General features: G+C 40.4%; 1 protein-coding gene across 2 annotated transcripts; it reads left to right on the forward strand.

Moving 5' to 3' along the window:
* Positions 1–1,676: 1,676 nt before the first annotated feature.
* Positions 1,677–10,550, forward strand: Lipt1 (lipoyltransferase 1). Of its 2 annotated transcripts, none has more exons than XM_042695382.1 (2): positions 1,677–1,750; positions 9,280–10,550. In XM_042695382.1, the coding sequence occupies exon 2, from the start codon at positions 9,281–9,283 to the stop codon at positions 10,400–10,402; it is 1,122 nt and encodes a 373-aa protein (XP_042551316.1). In that variant the 5' UTR covers positions 1,677–1,750; position 9,280; the 3' UTR covers positions 10,403–10,550. The 2 variants fall into 2 exon arrangements, with proteins under 2 accessions (XP_042551316.1, XP_042551315.1); XM_042695381.1 differs by lacking the exon at positions 1,677–1,750 and adding an exon at positions 1,766–1,981.
* The last annotated feature ends 6,075 nt before the right edge of the window (positions 10,551–16,625 follow it).

Raw genomic sequence — 16,625 nt, forward strand, 5'->3', positions numbered from 1 at the left:
GTAACATGTTCCTATAATCTAATATATAGTTACTGTCTCTATTACCCAATTGCTTAATCTCCTTAATACTAAGAACAGGAAAGGGCATCTTTGAGTAAAAATATTTTATAATATTTTATAAATCAGAAAAATACTAAATGTAGTTGTAGGGAATAATGATCCTAAAGTTTTTTTTTAATGTTAAATGGAACATAAGCCCAAAAGACACAATTTTTTTTAAGTTCTTTACAGAAGATAATTCTTTTGGAATGAAAAAAATACGCAAATCATTCATTGTTCACCTAGCCAATAGTATGCTTGTTGCTGGAGACATGTCAATGAATAAATACTCAGTGCCTTCACAGTGCTGTCTGTCTGCCAACGAAGACAGAACATAACCATTGATTATATAGGATATAAACTGTGGTATACTGGGGTTGGGAAGTTGGCTCAGTGGTGGAGTGCTTGCCTTTCATGCATGAAGACCTGGGTTCCATTACTCAGCACCACCTAAGCAGAAAAAGCCGGAAGTGGTGCTGTGGCTCGAGCTAAGAGACAGCACCCAGGCCCAGAGTTCAGGCCCCACAACCGGCAAAAATAAACTATGGTGTATTATAAAGAAAAAAAAGTATTCAGAGAAATGAATAACATAGTTATTGGAGGACAGCTAATTTTTGCAACCCCATAATTGTCCAAGTGGATGATGATGATTATGATGATGATGGTCATCCAGGAGATGAGAAGTAGCTAGTCAGGTGAAGCTTGGTCCATTATCCTACTCTTAACTTTAGGCTGGCTTTGTTGTTTTGCACACAAGAATGTGGCTGAAGTGCCTGAACTGAGCTGCTCCAGCAGCCAGCCAGCACCATCTGCCACAGTATGCATACCAGCCACCTCAGACAGCCCAGCTCAACCAACCCTTGCTCAGTGAAGCCACAGAATAAGTCTTGTTGGAACTAGCAGAGAAATCACCAACTTGCCCATAAAATGGTCACGGCTAATAAGTCATTGTTTTAAGCACTAACGTTTGAAGCAGCTTATTACAATAACTAGTAGAAACCATTACCTTGCTCCTTGACTACTGGGAGAACTTCCCATCAGGCTGAGTCTTGGGATTTCTCTTGCCAATTACAGTTAATTCCAAGTATACTAATCACTATCTTGAGTGATCCACTCGGTCCAACTTAACTCTAAGTATAAAAACATCTCTTCTTTGGAATCCACTTTCAAAGCTGATCTGAAATTCCTATATTAAAAGGGTATAGGTAAAGACCCAGCACAGTGCCCACATGTTCAATAAAGGGCACTGTACTTGCTGGTACCCTGACTGCTCTGGGTTTCTGGAGAGTCCCTTCAAAACTCCATAAAATACTCCGCTGCTGCCTGGCACACTGGTCTCTGCTACCTTCACACCTGGGTGGCCTTTATTTAGGAAGTTAGACGAAAGAACGCCCAGCTGCACTAGGACTTTGTCTTCCACTCCAGGTCTTGAATCTGGCTCGCCTTGTAGGACCCTTAAGAGACCAGCAGAGGGCGGAAATCCGAGGCGGGAGTAAGGCACGGAGGCGTGGCGTGCTCGGGGCGTGGCCACGCCTCCCGCCCGTCCTGAGCGGGAGAGCCCGACTCTAACCCCGCCTATGGGTGTGGCCAACGGGGGAAAGACTGGGCGGGCGCGTGCGGCCTGAGGGTGGAGCTGAGACCGACGCGTGCTTCCGCCGCACCGTCCGGCAAAAAGTGAAAAAAGAGCAGTAGGCGTGACCGGAAGCTGCAGGTGAGTGAAGCCGGAAGCAGGATTAACCCGGGCTTGGACGACCCGCACGGAAGGTCACGCTGTAGTTGGCGGGAGAAACGCAAGCCGCGGCGAGGCCCGGTCCTCGCAGGCCCGCCTGCCAAGGCCCGCCGGCCCACGGGGCCTTAGCTCTCGGGATGACGAAACCTCACTGTTAGGAACGGTTAAACTGTGCGGGCCCACAGCCCAACAGAAAGAGGGATGAGGTTCCAGGTAAGTTACTTGTCAGAAAGGCGGCCAGGTAATCACAGGGTTTTATGGAGAAGCCGGGCCTGCTCGGAAGAATGGATTCGATTCTGTTGGTGTCTGTGCTCTTGTTTGGAGTGTACTTTTTTCTTCTGCCCAAATGAGAAGCATAGATGGCCGTGCATAGTGTCAGTGGAGGGTTCCTGTGAAAGTAAACTTAAGAACGAAATTGTTAGGAAACTGAGGCATGAGGGTATCGCAATACAGATCAGAAAGTGAACTCGACAGACCGGATCCGCTTTCATGGGAAGTTGAAGAAGAGGGTCGTCATGGTGACCTGAGAAGAGTCAGGAGGACATGACCGGGCTGGAAGCCTCTAAGGAAGGTGATGCTTAAGGTAGCTCTGATGTTCAGTTTCTCAAGCAGGTCTGGCCCTGGGAACCCATTGTTTTAGCAAGTCTCCTGCCCCGCCTGTCAGGCACTCATCACCTGAGAGGGTGGGAGAGTAGGCTTTCCTATTTCGATTTAAGTTGCTGGGCCTGAGACTGGGCTAGCAAAGTTCAAAATATTTAGTTATGAGAACAAAGCAGATTCCCATCAAAAACTGTAACCGTAATTAAAAGATGCGGCTCAGTAACACCTGCAGTGCCACACTCTTGGTTGCATCTCCTACAAAACAAGAGGGTGTGTGGGGGGGAAGGGATGGGTGGAAGCTGGGCTCAAGTGGATCACATTTGAATTCCTACTCAGGAGTCTGAGATCTGAGGATCAAGTTTCTAAGCTAAACTGAGCAGGAATGTCTTAGAGATTCTTACCTCTAATTAGCAAAAAGCTGGATGTGAAGATGTGGCTCATTTACTAGAGTGCCTCCCTTTAAGCAAAAAAAATAAAGGAGAACAGGAAAATTTTTAAAAATGATTTTATAGAACATTTTTTTTTGCCAAGCTTTCAAAGGCCTGACTTTATCATGACAACTAAAACAAGACATTATGTATAATTCTGCACCTGGAGCACAGAATAAACAAGATGAATCCAAGGCTCCTCTAAGAGTAGAGTATACCCTGGCCTAAGACTAGGGTAATCTCAAATCCATACATTGAGAGGAGGAGCTCTCCTTGGGGTCCATCAGACTTAGGAGAATTTGGCTTATTAGTGATCCAACAGCTAGTAATTGGACAGGCTGATCGGAACGTTTGGTTGGTAGTCCCTGGTTTCAGTAAGTTGGCATTTACATTTGTTTTAGATATACCTTTGTTTCTACTTTTTCTATGTGGTTGATTCTTATCATTTAGGGTCAGTTGAAATACTGCATGGTCACCAAGGCCAGTTTTTTGGTTAATGTGTGAAATTGTTTCTGGCACATATTAGATTCTTACTGTAACCCTTTGTTCTTGCTTACACCATTTTCATGAGACCTAGCCTAAAGTTTTCTCTCAGATACACATTCTCAATCATCCCTTTCCTAGTCCTACTTTTTCTTTTTCCTATGGTCCTTATCACCTTTTGATTCGCTGATGAACCCTAAGTGCCAAGTGCAATGCATGCCTTGTAGTAGATGCAAAATTGTTGAATTAATACCTTTATTATATGTCATTCACACTATACACACAGTGCTTGAGTGGAGATGTCTTGTGTGTTATCAGAATATTCAAATTAGACCAAGACACAATCTATGATCCACACATTGGACGAATACATGGACTGGATCCATTCTGGAACCCTACCAGGATTCCAGTTTTAGCCAATATACTGTAGATTGTGGTTACTTCATCAAGGTAAATGCTAGTTTGAAATGTCTTGGTTGGAGATCCTTGTATATAGAACGAATTCAGGTTATATGACCAGAACAATATGAACAGAAGAATAAGAGATGGGAAGGATAGGACTCTATAACAAGTTAACATTTCAACACATTTCGTATTGGCAAGATATGATGGTTTATAAATGATAATATTTAGTTCTCTCAATTATGCTATGAGTTCTAAGGCTATTGCAGCAATTAGCAACTAAACTAATTCTCTAAAATTATTTACTTTGTAAATGGAAGAGCCACTATTGAAACTAAAACTCTTAACTACTTTGCTATCCTACCACATTTTACATATGCTAAACAAGAATGAGAGCCTTAATCTTAGGAAAGGATATGTTACAAAGTCTTTGAGAATCTCATTTCCACAAATACTTTGAAGTTTAGTAGCATCCAACACACAGTTGCATCTATTCATTTCCCCCTTGAATCACAATAGAAGAGGATCCTATCTGCAGGTAAAGGCTGCCTTCCTTTCTGAACTCTGAATCCCTACACCACTACTTTCTCAGGGACCTCCCTTTACTAGTGTTGGCCTCTCCTACACCTATCATCATCTAAATAACTACAGGTTCTTTTATATCTTACATCCTTTCCTAATTGGATTTCTTCTAACTATTGCCCTACCTTTTCTACTTCAGTAATGAAAAAAATAATTCATCTGCCCTTAGTCTCCCATTTCCTCAGCACATCTGGTTCATAACTTTCTTCATGATAATCTATTTTCAATGTCTTCTGTCATTGAAGCTTTCATAATATCACATTTTCATTTTTTCATATGAAATTTATATATATGAAAAGCTGCCCTCACATTCCTGAGCCTTGTCCTCAGCTACTGTGTGCTGGAATTACAGGCAGTCATTACTACCCTCAGCAAAATTCTCAAGTTTTTGTTTGTTTAGCTCTCCCTTCTTGCTCTGCATATCTCTTCATATCTCTTCATCTTCTCAGGGTTATATTGAAACCTCTTGTCCATTGATGGAACCCTTTTTGGACATCTCCCATAACCTCATTTACCATCTATTCATCTTGGACCCATAGACTCTCAAGTCTAAATGAATTAAACACAGTCAAAATAAATGAAATATTTTCATTCCCTCTCGCCTATCGGTCTTTTATAGGAGGTATGGGTTGAAAATATTTAATATTATGTACTTTCTGTGTGCTCAGCACTCTTCTAAGAACTTTTCTTGTATTTGTTCATCTAACCTAATATACTGTTGAGTCCTTATCCACAGGTATAATAAGAGAGCAGAACCAGAAAAGCCAACTGGTTTGCTTTAGGTTATCCATCTGGGATGTCAAGAGTTGGGATTTGAATGCTGTCAGATATGAGCGTGTAAACTTGTCATTAGGACATGATCCCTTCTCTTCCTTCCCTTCTACCTCCCCCATACCTCTAATCATTCACCCAAGTACCAAGTACTGTAGATTTTCCATACTTAAATCTATAGGTGATGATGCTAAAGTGTGACTTCCAGTCAGTTCCTGGCTTCTTTAAAACTGTGTAGCACTAGGCTGGGCACTGGTGGTTCATGCCTGTAATCCTAGCTACTCAGGAGGATGAGATCTGAGGATCACAGTTCAAAGCGACCGGGCAGGAATGTCCATTAGACTCTTATCTCCAATTAACCACCAGAAAACTGGAAGTGGCGCTGTGGCTCAAGGTGGTAGAGCACTTGCCTTGAGCTGAAAAGCTCAGGACGGTGCCCAGACTCAGAGTTCAAGCCCAACAAAACCAAACAAACAAAAAACTGTGTAGCACTTCCCCCATGGTTCTCTGAGTAAAGTTCAAGCATTAAACATGAATTTAAAGATTCTTCACACTCTGACCTCTTGCTGTCTTCTTTGCTTCTGCAACTCCCTATTAACACTCATCAGTATCAGTACCAGCTAGTAGAATTAAATACTATGTGAGGATCCTGGTTGAAATCCTTTTCTTTACCTGTTACATCTGAGCTGTGATGTCATTTCAACTAATTAGATGATTGGATGGCTCTTATCACAGCACTTGAAGTATATTTAACTTATTGCATTACATGTTGTTAATGCCTTTCACTAGATTGTAGAGACAGTAAAATTTCCTTAAAGGCACGAAGAGTCCAACTCCTTAATGTCTTGTCTTAGCTATTCCTCTCTCTTTCTATGTCTGCTAGCCGATTTTGTACTCTCATTTTCTCTAGCTTAGGCAATTGGATCATTCAGTTTCTTTTTTTTTTCTTTTTATCTTTTTTTAATTGTGAAAATACCGTATAGAGTGGTTACAATTACATGGGCAAGATAATGGGTACATTTCTTACCAAGCATTGTTGCCTCCTCTGTTTCCCCTTTCAAACCCTTCCAATCTCCCACTGCCCCCAGTCAATTAATTTCTGTCTTTGGCCCTAGTCTCTCCTTTAATACATGTTCAATATTGGCAGAGACATTATGGTGGCTGACTTAACACTTTCCTGCTTGAAACACTTCGGTAGGTCGTAGCTGCTCTTAGAATCCAAATGTTTAGGACTACATGGCCTAGTCTCCTGTTTTCTATATCCCCTTGCTTCCAGTGTCTAGTAAGCATTCCAAAAGTATTTGTTGGATCATCAAACCAAGATTCAAGGGTGAAAAGTATGGCTCAAATGGTAGACTACCCTGCCTAGCAAATATGAGGCCTTGAGTTCAAACCCCAGTATCATCAAAACAATAAAAATAAATAGAAATTAACCAAAGAAATGCAGTCTGGGAATATAATTCCTAGGACAGTGTACCTATAGGCTTCTATGGAGTCAGAATATTGGTAGTGTAACTTTGTCCTTAGGAGGGAATCCCCAGAATATGCCTGACTGTTTGATGACTCTTACTTTTGTATGTGAGTGGAACACAGAGCTCTCATCAACTTGGTAAACTATCAGATTTAAGACTCAATACAATATTTCCCTTCTTTTTTTTTTTTTTTTTTTGGGGTCCGGTCGTGGGGCCTGAACTCTGGGCCTGGGCACTGTCCCTCAGCTCTTCAGCTCAAGGCTAGCGCTCTACCACTTGAGCCACAGCGCCACTTTCGGTTTTTTTCTTTTTGCTTATGTGGTGCTGAGGAATCGAACCCAGGGCCTCAGGCATGCAAGGCAAGCGCTCTACCACTGAGCCATCTTCCCACCCAATATTTCCCTTCTTTTATTAAGACTCTAGATCTTTGTGTTGTTGTTGTTGGTTGTGGCACTTGAACTCTGGGCCAGGGCGCTGTCCCTGAGCTTTTCAGCTCAAGGCAAGCGCTCTACCACTTGAGCCACAGCACCACTTCCGGTTTTCTGGTGGTTAATTGGAGATAAAAGTCTCACAGACTTTCCTGCCCGGGCTGGCTTTGAACTGTGATCCTCAGATCTCATCCTCCTAGTAGCTAGGATTACAGGCATGAACCACTGGCACCAGGCAAGACTCTCCAGGTCTTGGACAGAGGGAATATAAGCTAGTTCAACTTTTCTGTAACATACATTTTAAAATATGATGAATGATGAGAATGTGGATTCTTTAACTTAGAAATTATAGTTTTAGGTCATTAAAGAATTTTACCTAGGGCTGGGAAGGTGGCTCAGTGGTAGAGCACTTGCCTTGCATGCCTGAGGCCCTGGGTTCGATTCCTCAGCACCATATAAGCAAAAAGAAAAAAAAAGCCAGAAGTGGTGCTGTGGCTCAAGTGGTAGAGTGCTAGCCTTGAGCTGAAGAGCTGAGGGACAGCACCCAGGCCCAGAGTTCAGGCCCCACGACCGGACCCAAAAAAAAAAAAAAGAATTTTACCTAAAAAATTGTCCTAAAGTAGGATTACAGACATCTTTCAAAAAAAAAAAAAGAATTGAGCTGGCAGCTAACACCTGTACTCTTACTCAGAACACTGAAATGAGTATTGTGGTTTGAAACTAGTCAGGATAGAAAAATCCATGAGACTCTTATCTCTAACCACCAAAAATGTGGAAGTGGAAGTTTGGCTCAAGTGGTAGAGAGTAGTAGAGTGCCAGCCTTGAGTGAAAAAGCAAACAAGAGCTTGAGGCCCTAAGTTCAAGCCCCAGTACCGGCATCAAATAAATACTTAAAAAAAAAAAAGAAATGATTTAGTTACAAGGTAATCAGAGTACACTTTTTTTTTTTGGGGGGGGGGGGGGGTGTTGATCGCTGGGCTTAAACTTTGGGCCTGGGCGCTGTCCTTGAGCTCTTCAGCGTAAGGCAAGTACTCTACCACTTGAGACACAGTGCACTTCCAGTTTTCTAGTGGTTAATTGGAGGTAAGAGTCTCACAGACATTCCTGTTCTAGCTGGCTTTGAACTGTGATCCTCAGATCTCATCCTCCTGAGTAGCTAGGATTACAGGTGTGAGCCACCAGCGCCTGGCTAGAATACTCTATTTTGATAACTAGTATTTTCTGCCTTTTATCATCAAATATTGCTGACATAGTAACGTGTAAAATTATCCAAACAAATTTTTCATAATCTTGCCATGTAATTCTTCATAATATGATTGCTTCTCTCTGACCTCAGGGGCTTTATTCCAGTTTAAAAGCAGTAAATCAAATATCCCAAAGTCAAATAGGAATTATTTTAAAACATTATATAAAAATAAATGAACATCTCTTTGTCCATAAAAATATTCAGGAAGGTTTGGGAAGGTAGCTCAGTGGAAAAGTGCTTGCCTTGCATGCATGAGGCATTCCTCAGCACCACATAAAGCAGTAAAAAGCCAGAAGTAGTGCTATGTCTCAAGTGGTAGAGTGCTACCCTTAAGCTGAAGAGCTGAGGGACAGCGCCCAGGCTCAGAATTCAGGCCCCATGACTGACAAAAAACTAACTAGCTAACTAAATATATATATATATGTATATATATATATATTCAAGAAGGGATTGTTCATAACACAGAACAAGTAGAGGAATACTACTAAGATACTGATAGGGTAAACTGGTATATTTAACAATGAAATTACATAATAATTAAAGCTGATGTAAAAATAGATTTAATATTGAGTGAAAGCCAGGCTCACTAATGTACACATGTAATCCTAGCTACCTGAGATGCTGAGGCAGGAGTATCATATGAACCTAGAGCTCAAAGCCAGCCTGAGCAACATAGTGATTCCCTATCTCAAAAAACAAAGGTTTTCTAGGGAGTCCGTATGTGTGTGGGTGCATGCATGTATATATAGTCAGACATAAGATTGGTTGTTTATACCAAAGTATTAATTGTGATACTCTCTAGGTGGTGTGACTATGGATTCTTTTATTTTCTCTTTTTAGCTTATCTGTTATTTTCTCATTTGTGAATTTAAAATATTTGGCCTTGCTATATATAAAAATGTAGTTGGTACATACTTCTTGAAGTTAATCTCATTTATTTCCATTGAGTACCCTGCTGTGATAATGCTAAAAGGCAAGAAAAACAGATGGATTTGGGTGCTTAGATAAGTTTGGATCAAATACAAATTATTGATAGCTAGAAAATGAAACTAATTTTATTTTCCATTCAATTAATATGTTTGTCTTCCATTTTTAAAAGCATGCTGATCCCATTTTCAGTGAAGAATTGCTTCCAGTTACTTTGTAACCACAAGGTTCCAGCAGCTGGCTTTAAAAACACAGCAAAAAATGGGCTCATTTTACAGTCAGTCTCCAATGATATATATCAAAACCTGGCTGTAGAAGACTGGATCCATGATCATATCAATCTAGATGGCAAGCCCATTCTTTTCTTTTGGAGAAATTCTCCCTCTGTTGTAATTGGTAGGCATCAGAATCCTTGGCAGGAATGTAACCTGAATCAGATGAGAGAAGAAGGTATAAAACTGGCTCGGAGAAAAAGTGGAGGAGGAACAGTCTACCATGATATGGGTAATATCAATTTGACCTTCTTTACAACTAAAAATAAGTACGATAGAATGAAGAATCTAAAATTAATTGTGCAAGCTCTGAACTCTGTCCAACCCCAGTTGGATGTGCAGGCTACCAAAAGATTTGATCTTATACTTGATGGACAGTATAAAATCTCAGGAACAGCTTCTAAGATTGGCCGGACTGCTGCTTACCACCATTGCACCTTACTGTGTAGTACTGATGGGGCCTCTTTGACTTCTTTCCTGAAGAGTCCTTACCAAGGGATTAAGAGCAATGCTACTGCTAGCATTCCTGCTGTAGTAAAAAATCTTTTGGAAAAAGATCCCACACTAACTTGTGAAGTACTGATGAACGCTGTTGCTGAAAGGTATGCTACTTATCATCAAATTGATAGTCATATTAACCTAATAAACCCAACAGATGAGACACTGTTTCCTGGAATAAAGAGCAAAGCCAAGGAACTACAGACTTGGGAGTGGATATATGGCAAAACTCCAAAGTTCAGTGTAAACACTTCTTTTAACGTATTATATGAACAGTCATGTGTAGAAATTAAAGTGTTCATAGACATAAAGAATGGAAGAATTGAAATGTGCAATATTGAAGCACCCGATCATTGGTTGCCACTGGAAGTATGTGATACATTATGTTCAGGTTTTATTGGCAGCAAGTTTTACCCAATAGAAACTACTTTGATGACAAATATGTTACTTAAAACATATCCAGAAGACTATGAATTACATAGTAAATGGAATATCCTCTGTGAAAAAATCAAAGGAATAATGTAACTCCAATTAACTTTCATTTACTGGAATTCAAAGTGGGGTTTGAATTCATGGCCTCACACTCTAGTTTGTCTTTTTTACTCACAGCTGGCACTCTACCTCTTGAACCACACCTCCAATCTGCCATTTTTGCTAATTAATTACAGATGGAATCTTGCAGACTTTTCTGCCCTTTCATCTTAGAACCAAAATCCTCAGATCTCACTCTGCTGAGTAACTGATTACAGGTGTGAGCCACTGGTACACAGCTGGAATAATAAAAAATTTTAACTTCATAATAATAAAAGGCTCAGTCTCTTGGTGCTTCCCACCTGAAATTGTTTATCACCTAACGTAACCTTTTCTGTTGTCCTCTAGGATATGCATAACTTTGTTCATTGTTTTAATATCTGGCATACATTTATATTTTAGCAGCTTTTATATATCATACTAGACAGTCTTAACTACAGAGTTCTTTGGGGTTTTTGTTTTGTGTCAGTTGTAGGGCTTGATCTCGGGGCCTGGGTGCTGTCCCTGAGCTCGTCAGCTTATGGCTAGCACTCTACCACTAGAGCCACAGTGCTACATCTGGTTTTCTGATTAATTGGAGATAAGAGTCTCAAGGACTTTTTTGCCCTGGTTGGCTTTGAACTACAATCCTCAGATCTAAACCTCTTGAGTGACTAGGAGGATTTCAAGCGTGAGCCACAGGTGCCTGGTCAGTTCTTTGTTTGTTTGTTTGTTTGTTTTGTATGGGTATTAGGCAGTTTTTTAGTCATGGTAACAAAAAGCTGAGAGAAACAGAAACTTACAGTTTCCAAGGTTTCGGTTCATGGTTGACTGGATCCATTGTTTGTAGAGAGGCAAAATGTCATAGCTGCTTAACTCATAGCAGACAGGAAACAGAGTGAATGCTCATTTTAGTAGGTTTCCTCCTCTTCACTATTTGTTCTATCCAGACCTCTAGCCTTTATTGTGATACAGCCCACATTACATAGAGTCTTCCTTGTTTGCAGATGCATTCACAGACATATCCACCAGAGGTGTGTTTTACTAATCTAGGCATTTCTTACTTCATCTCTCAATCCAATCACTTGACAACCAAGACTTTCAGTAGCAATATCCCTCTGTCCCTCTGCCCCTCTAAAGTTTTTAAAGGTTGTCTAAAATGTAAAAAAAAACATGCCAGCTGGCTTCTGACAATGATCCTGATCCTTCCTGTAATGGCTAGCGCCTAGTCAAATTCTGAGTCAAGTCTAGTAGAAAATGTAGAAAAACAAGTCAGTAAATAATTACAAGCCAACAGAAGCTATGGAGGAAGAGGAAACAGACAATAGGGGATAGAGCCATCAGGAAGAAGACATTTAAACTGACACAAAAGAAGAAAAAGTATTCCAGGTTATACTGGTCATTGGTACATAATAAAGCTTCCCAAAACTTGGTGGCTAAAAAGAGCAGTCATTCACAAATCTACAGTTTAAAAAGGGCTTCATAGGGATATCTCCTTTTTTTGGGGGGGGGGAGGGGTCCGGTCGTGGGGCCTGGACTCTAGGTCTGGGCGCTGTCCCTCAGCTCTTCAGCTCAAGGCTAGTGCTCTACCACTTGAGCCACAGAGCACTTCCGGCTTTTTTCTTTTTGCTTATGTGGTGCTGAGGAATTGAACCTAGGGCCTCATGCATGCAAGGCAAGCACTCTACCACTAAGCCACCTTCCCAGCCCATCTCCTTTGGTCCAACAGCATTGGTAGGAAACTTAGCTGAGGCCACAAATACCTGCTTTCAAGATGGGTAACTCACATGGCTGCAAATTGATGCTGGTCGTTGTCTGGTGCTCCAGGTGGGTCTGTGGGCTGAGAGCTTCAGTTCCTTTTCACTTGGACTGCTTAGGAGCTAGATTCTCAGAACATCTAACCCAAGAAAGCAAGGCTATCTCCTTTTATATCCAGCCTTGGAAGTGGTATAGTAGCACTTCAGTAGTCACAGGCACACTCAAGCTCAGTGAAAGGGAATGTAGATAAGTATGATTTCAAAGTCATTAGTAAAAAAAGAACCAGAATGGGAAATTTTATTGTAGCCCATTTTGGAAAGTACTTTTACCACACAGAACAGTATATAGAAGGGGGACCCTAAAGCATGGATGAGCTAGGCTTCTTGCTCCCACTGTAGGAAGTACAGGCAAACTCATTGTGAGAATAAGGAGGATGCAGCAAGATGAAGTTGTTTGGGCAAAAATCAAGATCATCTAGAGACTGATGTAGAGTGTGATTTTAAACACACACAAAAAAGATTATTGAAGTGGTGCACAATAGGTAGTAGTCACTTGAGAGGCTATAAAGGAGTCCAGGCAAAACATGGTGCTGGCAGTGGCCATGGAAAAAAGTGGAGAGAGTGTTAGGTAATTGTTGGAAATTAACAATAGCTGAGTGTAGTAGCACACACCTGTAATCCTAGTTACTTTGAGTCTTAGACTGGAAGCAGTCTGAGGCCATTTTGGACAAAAAGTTGTGAGACTGCATCTTAACAGAAAAACTATGCATGGCAGTGCAAACCTGTCATCCCAGCTCCCATGGGAAGAATAAATAGGAAGATTGTGGTCCACACCAGCATGAAGAACAAAACCCTGTCTCAAAAATAACCAGAGCAAAATGGGCTATGGATATATCAAGTAGTAAAGTGCCTAAGTTCAAATCCCAGCATCATTCCCCAAAAAGGGGTAGAAGGCTAGTATGGCTCCTGTTTTCAGGGAGTGGCTTAATTTGGACTCGGGTGAAAAAGGAAATATTGAAGCAATATACTGACTTGCAAAGGATGTCATAAGACCCCACAGGCCAGTGAAAGTGTAAGATGAAGGTCCAAGGCCAGCAGGGTTTTTTTTTGTTTTGTTTTTCTGTGAATGCTCTCCTTGGCTTGCAGACAACCACCTTCTTGCATCCCTAATTGATTATCCTCTTTGTGCATGTATATTCACAACCAAGTTTCCTCCTCATGGAAAGATATCCAGTCATACTGGAATACAGCCTACACTAAAAACTTCATAATTACATTGTTAAAAAATGGATCACCAACTATAAGGACTTTCTAAAGGACTTCAACACATGTCGGGTAGGGAGACACAATTCACCCCGCAACCCAGGAGTTTCAGGACTCTTAACATATCTACAAACCATTTTACTTGAGGCACTGTAACACAGTATTGGGACTTCACATTGATTTCAGCCCTCTTTTATAAATTATTTCCTTTTAGATACCTAAGTGGATCAGATCCCATCCTTTTTGTTTGACAGGAAAGAGCAGGACAGGATACAAGGTTTTGCCTACAACTGGAAATGGCACAAGTGAGAATTTTAAGTTTTAGTTGTTTCAAACACGACTGGCACCTTAGCTGATCTTCCTTTGAGACAGGTCCTTTTGTGCGATTTTAGCAATTATTAAATCATGTCTGACCATAATTCATTTTGAAGATTTCTTCTGGATATTAGAAACACACTTGACAGCACTGCGGTTTGAGTTCAAGGCCTTGCCCTTGCTATATGATTGAGCTACACCTCCAGACCAGCTATTGGGCATATTTTTAAACATATCTGTTGAAATGTGTGAAAATTACTTTCTGAGAAAGGCATTAAAACCCCCAATGTGATGTGTTCAATGCAGTAATTTTGCTTCTCAAGAGAAAATATGATCACATTACAAACAAATGGACAAAAGAATAGTACAGATAAATTCAGAATATGTGGACATACCACAGAACTTTGTGAAGTTTATATACTGGGATGAGAATGACAGAAATGACTGATTCCTTATTTGAGCAACTGGACTAATGGGAATAAACAGAATGAAGATATCTAGGAAGAGTTCAGTTGGGATATTGTTCTTGAAATACTTCTGAGATGCCATAGAGCAACCTAAATTTAAACTCTAACTAGAAATCTTGGTTAACATATTTGAGAGTTGGGAGCATATGAACAGGACAAGAGAATGCTGCTAGACTTTGGGAATTCATCTGAAGTTTTACATTTTGTTTACCATCTGAATATCAGATTCTTGGGAAATTCTCTACCAACTAAGACTTGGTAGGAAGTAGAGTCCATGTTCTACATGGAAACTGAACATCTCACTGTGTGCTATATGTATTTTCTCAGCCTCAGGATTTGGGCACATGACTTAGGCTCTGCCAATTAGAAACACTGGCTCCAGACTTTGAATTGCACAGTGGTGTTGTAGAGAACCTGGGGCTTGACTGAATTAGAAGCCTTCACTACTGGAGTCCAGGAGCTTGACTTGCTGCCATTAGTAAAGGCTAACACTGCCAATGAAAGTGGTGCGGCCTACCCCAGCCAACCCTTTATCCATCTGAGGCAGCAGGGTAGCATATGTTTAATCTGGGTCACGATATTTCTCTGTAGGCTACACATCTCAGTCTATAGCTCTTGTGATTGTTCAAACCAATTAACTATCATTACAAAAGATCCCTTTGCTTTCATTAAGTACTAGCAGTTTTTATTTTTACTGAGAATACTGAAAGGTGCAATCATTAAGGAGATTAGTACAGGTTTAAGAAAAAAAGACTACCTCATTTAGGGGAACTCTTCCTATTTTTGTTTTGGTTTCAGTTTTAGTACTGGGGAATTGAACTCGGGGCCTCATGCATGCTAATTACCACTAGACAACTTCAGCCCAACAAAGTCCTATATTTTAAAGGGAGGATAGAAGAAAAATATGCATTACATGAAAGCTGCAAAAAAGGGGAATTGGTAACTGGGTAAAATGCTCCTGAAAGGTCAAGTAATATGAATTTTCAAGTTTCTCTTGAACCAGGCACAGGTGGCTTATGCCTGTAATCCTAGCTACTCAGGAGGCTGAGAACTGAGGATCATGGTTCAAAGCCAGCCCAGGCAGGAAAGCCTGTGAGACTCTTACCTCCAAATAACCACCAGAAAACTGGAAGTGGTCTGTGGCTTAAGTGGTAGAGCACTTGCCTTGAGCTGAAGAGCTTAGGGACAGCACCCCTGCCCAGAGTTCAAGCCCCACGACTGACAAAAAATCAACAAGGTTTCTAATTGGCACTTTTCATAATGGAACCCATTGTTTTGTACAATTAATATTCACTAACTTTTTTTAGTGCATATTAAGTCCACCAAGGAGCTTCATTATGGTGTTTCAAATATGCACGTTATATTTTATTTAGAATAACTTTCTGTATTGTTTCTCTTTCCTTACCCCCATAGCTCCACATTGGTCAACAGCTTTCATTGAGATTCATTTTGTTACCTTCACATATAGTTATACTGTTTTAAAATTATTCACCCTCCATCTTCCAATTTCCCTTTTCCCTTTCCCTCATCCTCCTAAATAGTCCCACAGGGCTGGGAAGGTAGCTCAGTGGTAGAGCGCTTGCCTTGCATGCATGAGGCCCTCGGTTCAATTTCTCAGCACCACATAAGCAAAAAGAAAAAAGCCGGAAGTGGCGCTGTGGCTCAAGTGGTAGAATGCTAGCCTTGAGCTGAAGAGCTGAGGGACAGTGCCCAGGCCCAGAGTTCAGGCTTCACGACCGGACCAAAAAAAAAACAAAACCAAAAAAACAAAAAAAAAACTAAATAGTCCCACAGAATTATCTCTCATATACATATGCAAATTTACATATTTATATTTTAAGTTATATTGTATATTTGCATATATAATACATATATGTACATATATATGGCTTTTTGAGATTGCCTTATCTCACTCAACATGATCTTCAGTTTTATTCATTTTCTTATAAAAATGACATGATTTCATGTATTTTTTTGTAGCTGTTTAGTATTTTATGGTATATATGTGGGATATTTCATTCATCTGTTGTTGGGCATTTCAGCTATTTCCACTGTTTGGCTTTTGTATACACAGCTGTCATAAACATAGGTATGCAATGCAATATCTCAAACATTGAATTATGCTTCATATATATATATATATATATATATACACACACACACACACACACACACACATATATATACATCCAATATGGTAGGACATAAGGTAGATTACTTTCCTTACAGGACCGTAGACTACAAGACAAGGTTAACATTCAATTCATCTTCGTAATAGATGCTCATTACTTACTGACTTATACTCCAATAGCCAAATCAAAATTGGCAAAAACAAAAAAGTTTAAATTAGCTATATGACTTGAAAAGAAACATTGTAAATCTACAGAATAAGTAGATGTGACCAGTGTTCCACAACTGAACAATGAATCCAAAACC

Source organism: Dipodomys spectabilis, unplaced genomic scaffold (assembly GCF_019054845.1).
Source record: "Dipodomys spectabilis isolate Male_0828 unplaced genomic scaffold, ASM1905484v1 ptg000187l, whole genome shotgun sequence".
NCBI classification, from domain to species: Eukaryota; Metazoa; Chordata; class Mammalia; order Rodentia; family Heteromyidae; genus Dipodomys; species Dipodomys spectabilis.